At 31.6% G+C, this 12,045-nt stretch overlaps 2 protein-coding genes across 2 annotated transcripts; both read left to right on the top strand.

The window, feature by feature from the left end:
* On the top strand, positions 1-2,616 carry LOC110717865 (actin-depolymerizing factor-like). Its single transcript, XM_021896648.1, has 3 exons — positions 1-196; positions 1,208-1,473; positions 2,046-2,616. The coding sequence occupies exons 1-3, from the start codon at positions 182-184 to the stop codon at positions 2,194-2,196; spliced, it is 432 nt and encodes a 143-aa protein (XP_021752340.1). The 5' UTR covers positions 1-181; the 3' UTR covers positions 2,197-2,616.
* A 4,738-nt stretch (positions 2,617-7,354) lies between these two features.
* LOC110718119 (cryptochrome-1-like) lies at positions 7,355-12,045 on the top strand. Its single transcript, XM_021896917.1, has 5 exons — positions 7,355-7,452; positions 8,022-8,336; positions 9,070-9,291; positions 9,542-10,248; positions 10,920-12,045. Exons 2-5 carry the CDS (start codon positions 8,024-8,026, stop codon positions 11,622-11,624), a joined length of 1,947 nt encoding a protein of 648 aa, XP_021752609.1. The 5' UTR covers positions 7,355-7,452; positions 8,022-8,023; the 3' UTR covers positions 11,625-12,045.

The raw sequence follows: 12,045 nt of genomic DNA, 5'->3' as shown, positions 1-12,045 counted from the left end.
CCCATCTCAAAAGAATCATATTCTGTAATTTCAATCAAATTCTTGCCGACCCACTTTATTTGTTGGGTGCCTACTTTTTTGCTACTCTTCTTTTACTAGTCACGTTTTCCTCTCTCTTCCCTTTAAATTTTGAAACTTGTACAGTAATTCCCCCTTCTTCTCGCTGCAAAACTAAGCAACTATGGCTTTCAGAGGGGTTAGCTTTCTTTTAACCATTTCATGCTTTCAATTATTTTTATGATTTGGGTTTTTATTAATTATTTAAATTATACCTTGCATGTTTGAATTTTATGATCTTATCAAAATGTGATCTTGTTATGAATCTGGTTTTAGCTTGGGGTTGTTGTTGGATTACTGTGATATTGGATCATACATCATTCGATTGGTTGTTTTGGACTTTTGGTTATCTATTATGCGATTTTTATATTATGTAACCTATGGTCTATGTATAAACATTAAATATTCGGAGTATTAGGTATTAGTTTAAGATTTTTTAAAGAAATCACATGTCAATTGGTGTTTGATTTTTTAACAAAATCACATGTCAATTGGTGTTTGATTTTTTAACAAAATCACATGTCAATTGGTGTTATTATTAATTAATTGTTTAATGTACTCTTAACTTCTTATAGAGTTGTGTAATCATTTACTTTCTTTTATAAAGATTGATATTGAAAGTGAGTTTTTGTACAAGTATTATATTGAATCTTGATTTGCAATTTTGCATGACTTATGGTTGAAATGGGTTTTTGATTGTATAATTTTTTTAGGAAAATTCATTAGTCTCTAATATGTAATGGAAAACATGGGATCGGAAATTTCTGAAAATCATTATATGTCTAAAGTTGAGGTTGAATGGCCTACTTAAGAGACAAATTGAACTTTAATGTTGCTTTATGTGGATGTTATGCATGGAATGGAAAAATGTATCATCTGTTTGGTTAACTAAATAGATGTAGGAATGTATAACCTTTTAAGCACCCTTGCTGTTTAAAAGTGATCGTATCGACTTGGAGAAATGTTTACAGTCTTGGATTGTTCTTATTTATGTCATTCAGATAATCCATATAATCTTTAGAATCGTAAACTATTACTTGTATATAACATTGTTCAACACAAATAACTATGGAGGATTTGTATGATCCATTGCCTTGATTTGAGTGCTTAATTTGAGAATATGAATTACTGAATTAGTTTTGGCTTGCAGAGGAATGCTCAATCTGGGATAGGAGTTGCTGAGCACACCAAAAACACATTTACAGAACTGCAGAGGAAGAAGATGCACCGTTACGTGGTGTTCAAGATTGATGAGAAAAAGAAGGAAGTAGTTGTGGAAAAGACTGGAGGACCAGAAGAAAGTTATGATGATTTTCTTGCATCTTTGCCTGAGAACGATTGTCGCTATGCAGTTTATGATTATGACTTTGTGAACTCTGAGAACTGCCAAAAGAGCAAAATCTTTTTCGTAGCATGGTTAGTATTTTGTACCACAATGTTCTGATTTATTTTATTAAGCTCCACCTTCAAGGCTTCAAATATATGTTTTTCCTCCATAATTGGAAGTTGCTGCAATTATTTGAGTTTAATTTAAAGTTGGAGTTATGACTTATATATCGCATGTTGATGCATGCCAGGTACTAAGATCTGATCTGAAGCAGAAATATAAAATTAATCTCAGTGTTAGCATCGTTGATGTTATAACAGGACTTAGCTATCATTAATTGGTCTTGTAGCTGCACTAGTCTTTAGTAGCTTTGTATGTCATCCAAACAATGCAATCAAACTTGTATGTCTTAGTATGCAAGTGAACTTTAGCCGGTAGTGTGTATCAGTGAGTTGTGTAGGTCTTCGCTGTTGCTGTAAGCTAAAAGTATTACTTCTGCATTCCATGGGACACAAATTACTTTGCTTAAAAGTTTCTTACCTTTTTGGCTCTTGCAAATTGTCGCATGATTAATTCCAGTCGCCTCCAGTTACAATGAATTTCAAAAGTCTTGACATGAACACTGCACATGCAAATGTAACATTATTATCTAATCGTTCAGGTCCCCATCAGTGTCCCGTATTCGCTCCAAGATGCTCTATGCAACTTCTAAGGACAGCTTGAGGAGGGAACTGGAAGGAATCCACTATGAGATTCAAGCCACTGATCCATCTGAAGTGGATCTTGAGACTCTTCAAGACAGAGCTAAGTGATCAATTTCTCGATATAGCTAATGAAGGGACCTTTTTGTTCCTATAGTAACGCACACTAATTGCGTATACTGTGAGACAAAGATGCATATGCCTTACTAGCTTGGTCAATAAACAACTTGGTAAACCGGGGAGGCTGATTAGTAGCTCTTTCTTTTGCTGTCCTGACTCAAGGGGCTCTTTTGGTTCCTCAGTACCATGATGCTTCCCTAATCCATGAAAGTTGTAATCCCAACTTACTCTCTACATATCTGTATGTTATCTTTTTTACATTTTTGTATCGTATCAACTGTATGTCTGTATGTATTGGTCTCCATGTTTTGATTTTCTTTGACGTTCTTGGGTGACATGTTGTGGAATGATTCAATTTCTTTATTTCATTGAATATTGATTGGTCATGAAAACTTATAAGCTTTGGTATCAGAAGAAGAAAAGTGTTCAAGTTTATATGGAAACCTTGAAGGTTGTTTTGGAATCTACACCTCAAGTTATTTCAATGTATTATTTTGTAATACAAGCAGTAGTTTGAATCAGGCTTGTTGAAAAAAGAGCACAAAGTGGGGAATTGAAGCAGTCTCATGAATACTTAGCATAAGCACCGTTAATAACTCCATACTCCCATGTCCCATTTTAATAGGTTGGTAATCAACCAATTAGACTTATAGACTAGAACATTACAATTTACAATTAATATAAAGGACAATTTTCATTTGTATTTTCATCTGATAGTATTTCTATTTGGAAAGTTGCAAAATACAATAATTGCATTGCTCTGTATCGCTCTCATCTCCTTAAATTTTGTGTGTGAATAATAATGCGATACACATGGGTTTTGGGCGCCTCTCATCCATCCCACGTACTTTTAATTTGATACTTCCTTTGGTAATTGTAATTGTAACATATTCTCTTGGTACACATTCTAAGAAAGATATATACATTAGTTTTCCAACCCTTCTCCACCAACTGAAGTTCAAGTAATTTTAATTAGCCAGTTTACTTTTTTTTTTCTTTCTTTTGAGAAACAATTAGCCTGTTTACTTATTCTAACCTCTATCTTAAAATAACTGCCAATGTGACATGAAACGGAGTTAATATTAATTTCATTTGCGATCTTTATGCTTGGGAGGAGGGGAAGATAGGTAAGCTCTAACCACCTACGCTAGGGCTCAAATTTGGAAACTCAAAGTTACCTAGTTTAAATATATGCTAGTGGGGAGACTTCAACTTAGACTTTTCTCAAACTTTCTCTTAGGTTTAATTTGCATTTTACTAATAATTGTATTTATTTTTTGTTGCTACTAATTAGGAATAAAAAACATTGTGCCTCACTGGCTCAATGTGACACTGTTTGCAACTTTTATGATGGTTGATGAAAATGCATGACCAGCTTGTTTTATAGACAACCTTTTTCCTGTGTTTTTTCTTTGTTCAATTGTCCCAACTGTTTTTTTCGCAATAATAATAATAATAATAATAATAATAATAATAATAATAATAATAATAATAATAATAATAATAATAATTATTATTATTATTATTATTATTATTGAAAATTATTTGATGTGAACCGTGGTAGGGTTTGTCAAGTCGGCATTGTGAATTTGTGATGTTGCTGTTGATTGGTCTTGGAAAATGTGGGCATATTTCTAGTTCAATTTACTGTACTAATTTTGATAAGATTATGTAGTATTGAATGTGGGCAAATTGGACAAGTCCATACTATGTTTTCCTTTCCCCCAAAAGAATATGTAGAATGACACTATATTAATCATATAAATGGACCAACATCAGAACATGCACAATAAGACAATACCATATACTTGTATTTTACAAAAGATAAAAAAAGTTAGGTAATTGAATAAATTGACAATAACCATTACTACATTTATGGTAGGTATATGATGCGCATTAACAAATCTAATCTAATCTAATATATATAAATAAAGTAGGTATTTTTGGAGAGCATTCGAAGCGTCACATAAGAAATATACTTATTTCGACCAATAAGAAGAAAAATTTGTATTTATTTTTGAATTAAAAAATTATGTCGCCACCTAGATAAAAGTAACGAATTAGATTTGATATATCTAAAATTTTAATGCCACGTACATTATAATTCACAAATTAAATTATTTTAATGAAAACAAATAAAGTAAAAATATAGGAAAAGATAAATTTATTAATTCAATACTACGAGTATAAGAAATCCGAAAAAAATATACTAAATTTTTTTTAAATGATAAACGCTTATAATAAAGTTTGATACCTATCATTATAAGATAAATTTTGATAGTATTTATGATAAGAATACAAATTGTTCGTTAATTATAATTAAATTAAAATTTGTGATATCTACCATTATAAATTGACACATCATACGACACAAACAAAATTTCGTATCAATAAAAAATCTCATCAAGCGAATTTTGTATTAGTATTTTTGTGTTAATATTTTGGTCATCAATGGCTGGGTAATTTTTAGCTTGATTTTTAAATCCTATGTTTAAATAAGTATTTCTAATTATTACTTACATTGTATTAATTTGGGATACTCAACGATTATATGTTTATGTTTTATTTACTAAATGTTCTTTTACATGCAGATCTAACACATCATACAACACAAATAAAATTTCTTATCAATACAAAACCTCATCAAGCGAATTTTGTGTTAGTAATTTTGTGTTAGTTTTAGGTCATCTATGTCCGGGTAATTTTTAAAATCTTATGTTTAAATTTATATTTGTAATTATTAGTTACATCCTATTTATTTAGGATACTTAACGATTATTTGGTTATGTAATGGCATACGATTAGATGTTGTATACTTAATATATGGATGGTTTTGGTTATTTTTGGTGATGAAGAAAAAATTCCAATGCATAAATTTGATTTTATATCGCAACAAATTTTCATTTATTGGTAAATATATTGATTTATTTTATATAAATGTAAAGATTTAATTTATATCAATTTCAGTTTGGCTAACATTTCACGGTTCAATTTATCCATTGATGTGGTAGGTTGGTTGTGGACGAGGTTGGTGATTCTATCGAAATAAAAGATATGATAAAACAATGAATAATGATTTAGGATTTAAATTATTAAAAATTTATCATTTCACATTAAAGATTTTATATAACGGAAAAAATATCATATTTACAATTTATTTATATACGATAAATTCATTATAAATTATAGTAAAAAAAATATTAAACTTTTGTAATTTTGTCTCAAATTATTAAATATAATAAATCAAATAATTAAAAATCTTAGATGAAAAAACCGTAATATACTTATTTCGACCAATAAGAAGAAAAATTTGTATTTTATTTTTGAATTACAAAATTATGTTGTCACCTAGATAAAAGTAAAGAATTAGATTTGGTATATCTAAAATTTTAATGCCACGTAGATTATAATCCACGAATTAAATTATTATAATGAAAACAAATAAAGTAAAAATATAGGAAAAGATAAATTTATTAATTCAATTCTAAGAGTATAAGAAATCCGAAAAAAATATACTAAAAAATATTTAAATGATAAACACTTATAATAAAGTTTGATACCTATCATTATAAGATAAATTTTGATAGTATTTATGATAAGAATACAAATTGTTCGTTAATTATAATTAAATTAAAATTTGTGATATCTACCATTATAAATTGACACATCATACAACACAAACAAAATTTCGTATCAATAAAAAATCCCATCAAGCAAATTTTGTAATGGTAATTTTGTGTTAATATTTGGTCATCAATGACCGGGTAATTTTTAGCTTAATTTTTAGAATCCTATGTTTAAATTAGTATTTCTATGTTTACCAATATTTTTAAAACAATGAATAGTATTTCTATTTAAACATAGGATTTTAATTTATATAAAACGAGGTTGGGGATTCTATCGAAATAAAAGATATGGTAAAACAATGAATAGTGATTTAGGATTTAAATTATTAAAAATTTATCATTTCACATTAAAGATTTTATGTAACGGAAATATCATATTTACAATTTATTTATATTTAATAAATTCATTATAAATTATAGTAAAAAAAAATATAAATTAAACTTTTCTAATTTTGTCTGAAATTATTAAATACAATAAATCAAATAATTAAAAATCTTAGATGAAAAAACCGTGCATCGCACGGGCTTCCATCTAGTTAATTTTAAACTAGTGTATAGAGAGACACTATAATAAATGGTAAAGTCTAGAATAGACCCAATGCACAATAAGTTATTGTGCACCAACCATATAGTATATCATATGAAATGTGATTATTTCATACGAAATGTGATTATATCATTATAAAAGTGATTATACCATCCAAAAACTGATTATATAAATTTATCATTCTAAAAGTGAATTTAACATTTTTAAAAAAGTATCGAACAGTAATTAAATCATTCGAAAAGTAATTATATCATCCAAAAGATAATTATATCATCTCACTAAATTGTTTAAAATACGATTATATCATTCAAAATATGACTCATAACAAGATAATTATATCATTACAAAAGTGATTATATCATCCAAAATGTGACTATATTATTTAACAGTGTTAAATTGGTCTATAATAATTTATTGTAGACCGAGTCCATACAAGACTTGCTAATAACAAATCGGTAAAGTTACTTTATAACTCCATCTATCATCAATTGGTTTTATAATATGATCACGCGTTCATCATTGAGTAGCTCATTTTGGATGTTTTATCATAGTCTTCTCTTATATTACACATGTTTGCCCTTAATATCTTCAATTGCGAATAAGGATGAAATATAGAAAATTTAGAATAAGGCTAACGTCCCATATTTAGTCACTTTCTGAAGTCATAGGGATTAAATTTATCCCTCGACATTCGTTATATAGATCCGTACAAAGTGCAGGGATTCTGGAAAGATCTTTGATGCTACGAGCACATCCAAATCTTGATGGGTGAACATTCATGATATGAAATCATGGACAAATAAATAGAGGTGGATTGGATAAGATATTAATTATTATTAAAATAGCTCAATAGTAAAAAAATTGATTCACATGCATGAATATACGGACCACCCATGCTACCCATCATTATTGTATTAATATTATTATATTTATAATAATTTTAATAAAATAACAAAAAATTGTCAATTTTCTTAATTAGGTATTACTTTTGTCATTACTTACTTCACAAAGATCCTGTACTCAGATCTCTAGTTTCTTCTTTTAGCTGCTCTCTATTCTCTCTCCTACTCAAAGGTTTGCATTTTATGAGTTTCTAATTGGTTATTTTTATGTCTGAATTTCATGGGTTTTGAGAGAGTTTTGATTAAGAATTTGTGGTTTGTGTAAATTGATTGAATAGTTAACTAAGTTGATGGGGTTTTTTGGGTTGATGTTTGATTCATGATTTTTGGTGGGTTTGTTAAAGTTGGGAACTTGAATTGATTTCTATCAAGGGTTTGTGGTAGAATCTTGAAATTTAGTTAGTGATAGTCTATTCTTGAAGGTACTATTACGATAAGTCTTGTATGAGACGGTCTTTCTTGATCAAGCTTTAATTTGATCATGGAAGCAATTATTTATTATTATTGTGCATAATTTTAGTCAAAGATGAATAGCTTTTAGCTTGTTTATTATTATGGTAGGTTATTTTATTCATCTTTAATTATTGTTCTAAATTGGACACATATGGGGTTGTTTGAGCTAAAATTCAATTAATTGGGGTATATAATTGGAGATTTGCTGGAATAATTTAATTATAGTGATGATGATTGTAGGAAATTATATATAAAGCATTGTCTGAACTAGTTAGTACGTTATATTAGATATGGGGAGCAGCTCTAAGACTATAGTTTGGTTTAGAAGGGATTTAAGAATTGAAGACAATCCTGCCTTGGCTGCAGCAGCCAGGGATGGTAGTGTATTGCCTGTGTACATATGGTGTCCAAAGGAAGAAGGGCAATTCTACCCTGGCCGAGTTTCGAGGTGGTGGTTGAAGGAATCCTTGATCCATTTGGATCAGTCATTGAGGTCACTTGGTGTTGAACTCGTGTTGATTAAGGCGGAGAGTACCCTTGATGCCATGTTGGAATGCATCAGTGCCACTGGCGCGAATAAGGTGGTGTTCAATCGTCTTTATGGTGAGTTTCGATACCTAATTCATGCTTGATTATGCTTTTTGCAAGTTTTTTGTGCTATACTTGTTTTTGCTACTGTTGTGTGCATTTGGTTTATAGGATCAAGAAGTCTATAATACTAGGATTTTGTTTGTAGTACTAACAAGAACTATATTCTGAGTTGATGGCGGTCATAGGAACAATACTTTAGACTACCTTACCTCTACGAGAAACACAGTGAGGCTTCATGGTGTTCAGGCTGTGATTTTATCTACAATCAATATAAAAATAAGGATTGAAATGGGGTAAGAAATCTTCTTGCTAACAATGATTTGGCTATTAGGCGACCAGCTAAGTTTAGGCCAGTGAAATCTTTCTTGTGTAAGAACAGCTAGTATAGCTTGATGCTCTTTGTTGAGATCTTCTCTTTAAGAATACGAGTAGAAAAGCAGAAAGATCAGTTTGTTATGGTAGGGAAATAAAGAAAAGATGCAGGATTCTGCTTGTTTGTTGATCCTCCATTGCATTATATTTCAAAATTAGAGATGTTTGTATTGTGCCTTAATTGAAGATAATAATAGACTTATTGGAAGTTAATATTTGTATTGTCCCTTAATCAAAGGTAGTAATTTATATCGTTGGTTTGTATGAGGAGCTCTTTCATCTCATAAATGGTCCCTGCTATTGCACAATACTCTGTCCTTTGTAGCCGTGGCTGATACTGTAGTCCTGAAATTGAATTGCATTTTCCTTGCAGATCCTGTCTCACTTGTTCGTGATCATAACATCAAGCAAAAACTTGGAGAACTAAACATTTCTGTACATAGCTATAATGGAGATTTGTTGTACGAGCCATGGGAAGTGTATGATGAAAAAGGACATGCTTTTACAACATTCGCTCCTTTCTGGGACAAGTGCCTGAACATGCATATGGATCCCGCTTCATTTCCTACTCCATGGCGTCTTGTGCCAGCTACAGGTGCATATTTTTATCATGTACTCCATTCCTTCCTTATCAATCTGACTTCTTAAGTAACTATTTTTACATCTGTCATTCGATTAAATTATGCATTGTTATATGTCAAGCATTACTTGTCAATTTTTAATGCATATGCTACCACCTTCATAGCCTTATAATTCACTTTTAAAAGAATGGAAGGAGTACAAATTTCTATAGTAACTTATAGTAAGGAAGTTTTTTTTATTAATCAGTGACTATTGTCTGACAGGATCATTTAAGAAGTTTTCAATTAGGGATATGGGTCTTGAGAATGATTCTGAAAAATCGAGCAACGATTTGCTAAAAAGAGCTTGGTCCCCAGGTTGGACCAATGCTAATAAGGCACTCACGGAGTTTGTTGAGCAGCATCTGCTTGAATACTCAATATGCAGGGTTAAGGTTGGAGGGAATTCAACATCACTGTTGTCCCCTTATCTGCATTTTGGGGAGTTGAGTGTAAGAAAAGTTTTCCATAGTGTGCAAATGAAGCTGATGGTGTGGGCAAATGAAGGGAACAGTTGCGGTTTGGAAAGTGCCAATATGTATCTAAGGGCTATTGGATTCAGAGAATATTCTCGATACCTTTGTTTTAACTTCCCTTTCACCCATGAAAGATCCTTGCTGAGCAACCTGAAGTATTTCCCTTGGAATTCAGATCAGACACTTTTCAAGGCTTGGAGACAAGGTCGAACTGGATATCCACTGGTTGATGCGGGAATGAGAGAGCTTTGGGCAACTGGGTGGACTCACAACAGGATGAGAGTGATAGTTGCAAGTTTCTGTGTGAAATTTCTGCTGCTTCCTTGGAGGTGGGGAATGAAATACTTTTGGGATACACTTCTAGATGCCGATTTAGAATGTGATATACTAGGTTGGCAATATATCTCTGGGAGCTTACCAGATGGTCACGTTCTACACCGTCTGGATGACCCAGAGGTACGTACATTAGCTGCTTCAGTTAACCCCTTCTGTTACATTACAGAACCTCTTTCTATCAGGATTCTAGTGTTCAGTTAATATGATATAAAGATGCATCCTTTGTTCTTTACATGTAAATAGATGATGTTGCTTATTTCTTTTTCTCTGTCTACGCCTCTATGGGCATGTTATGTTTCTAATCAGTTATTGACGTTGAGCTAAACTATGCAGTGAGATAAGGCTTTGTTTTTTTTCACCCAAAAAACCTTTATCTGAACTTATCACTTCTTAATGGACTAATGGCTCTTTCTTGAACTTATCTAAACTTGTCGGCCCTTATTTGCATGTGACTGCAATTCTAGTTCTGAATTGAACTTGGGTATTATCAACCTTATTAGTCTGAACTTATTTTACCTGAAACTTATGCGATTTTTTTTTTTTTTATAACTTTTTTAAATATTTAAAAGGCCTAACAATTCTCTAACATGATGCTTTTGAAATGCATACTAGCAAACACATAGTTCTTTGATGCCCTATAGGCAGTTGTTTGATGACAATTCTGTTATCAATTATGCTTGCTTTTGTTTCTTTATCACAATTTGTACTTTTGCTGTATATTTAGATACATATTTTAGGATAATGATTTTTTTTTTATTTTGTAAATCTTGCTATCCTTAATGTTGTGCCAGCTTCAAGGTTCTAAATATGATCCGGAAGGGGAATATATTCGGCAATGGCTACCAGAACTAGCAAGAATGCCAGCAGAGTGGATTCATCATCCATGGGATGCACCTGCTACAGTCCTAAAAGCTGCAGGAGTGGAGTTGGGATTCAATTACCCAAAACCAGTCGTTGAGATGGACACAGCCAGAGAAAATCTGACCGAGGCAATATGTTTGATGCAAGGAAAGGCAGGAGCTGAAGAAACAAATGGTACAAATGAAGTTCTAGTTGACAGCTCCGAGAAGGGTGGAAACACAGGAGATACAAGGTTTGATAGCTCTGAAAATTTCAGGAAATCATCTATCCCAGAGGTTGTCTTGAATGGAAAACCAAGTTGCATTACTGGGTCATCCCGTGATCAGCGGGTTCCCTCTATGCAAAATATGACTAATAATCTCTTACCAAATGGGAAGAGACCGAGAATTACTGTAGAAGATCGAACACCTGAACCTAATGTGAATGCTTGCTATGGAAATACTGAAGCACTAAGTGTCCAGGAAGAAGACTTGTGCTCTACAGCCGAATCTTCATCAGCTAAGAAACAGGCGACAAGCAGTTTTTCCTTCTGTGTCCCACATGGTTGTTCTGTATCATCTAAAGGAAAGGAATTGTTAGATTGCAAATCTTCTGATGTGAAGCCACCCTGGAATGAACATGTCGATGAAGAGTAGAGTTCAAGTTGGGAAGGTTTATATTGTAGTTTCTCTCAGAATAATCCCTCTCTCCTGAAGAATAGAGAGTACTTAGACAATCTTAACAGCTGCAGGAACAGCTACTGGGGTTTTATACTTTACAATACAAGCCTTGTTCGGATATGAAGTAGCCATACAAAAAGCAAAAGATCAGAGTTCAAGTCAAGATGGTCAGTAGTGTTGTTTCCTTTATATACTTGATGTGTTAGGTTTGCACATTCTGATGTAAGATAACTTTATTTTAAATATGTCCAACTTGCTGTTTCATTCAACTTATGTGAATTAGCACCATGACATGTTTATAAGGAACACGAATTCTGTTGTTTTCTTGACTTCTAATTTAACTTCTTATTGCGAGTTAAATGTATAAAGTTTGATTGTTTATAGGTTTGATGCTCAA

This window comes from Chenopodium quinoa, unplaced genomic scaffold (genome assembly GCF_001683475.1).
Source record: "Chenopodium quinoa cultivar QQ74 unplaced genomic scaffold, ASM168347v1, whole genome shotgun sequence".
In the NCBI taxonomy this organism is placed as follows: domain Eukaryota; kingdom Viridiplantae; phylum Streptophyta; class Magnoliopsida; order Caryophyllales; family Amaranthaceae; genus Chenopodium; species Chenopodium quinoa.
This window is presented reverse-complemented; position numbering and strand designations above follow the sequence as displayed.

Excerpts from the sequence above, each read along its gene's own strand:
- LOC110717865 (XM_021896648.1), top strand. Across the intron at positions 1,474-2,045 it reads AAAATCTTTTTCGTAGCATG|GTCCCCATCAGTGTCCCGTA; the intron begins GTTAGTATTTTG and ends CTAATCGTTCAG.
- LOC110718119 (XM_021896917.1), top strand. The coding sequence starts at position 8,024 with ATGGGGAGCAGCTCTAAGACTATAGTTTGGTTTAGAAGGGATTTAAGA. Across the intron at positions 8,337-9,069 it reads GGTGTTCAATCGTCTTTATG|ATCCTGTCTCACTTGTTCGT; the intron begins GTGAGTTTCGAT and ends TTTTCCTTGCAG. Across the intron at positions 9,292-9,541 it reads GCGTCTTGTGCCAGCTACAG|GATCATTTAAGAAGTTTTCA; the intron begins GTGCATATTTTT and ends ATTGTCTGACAG.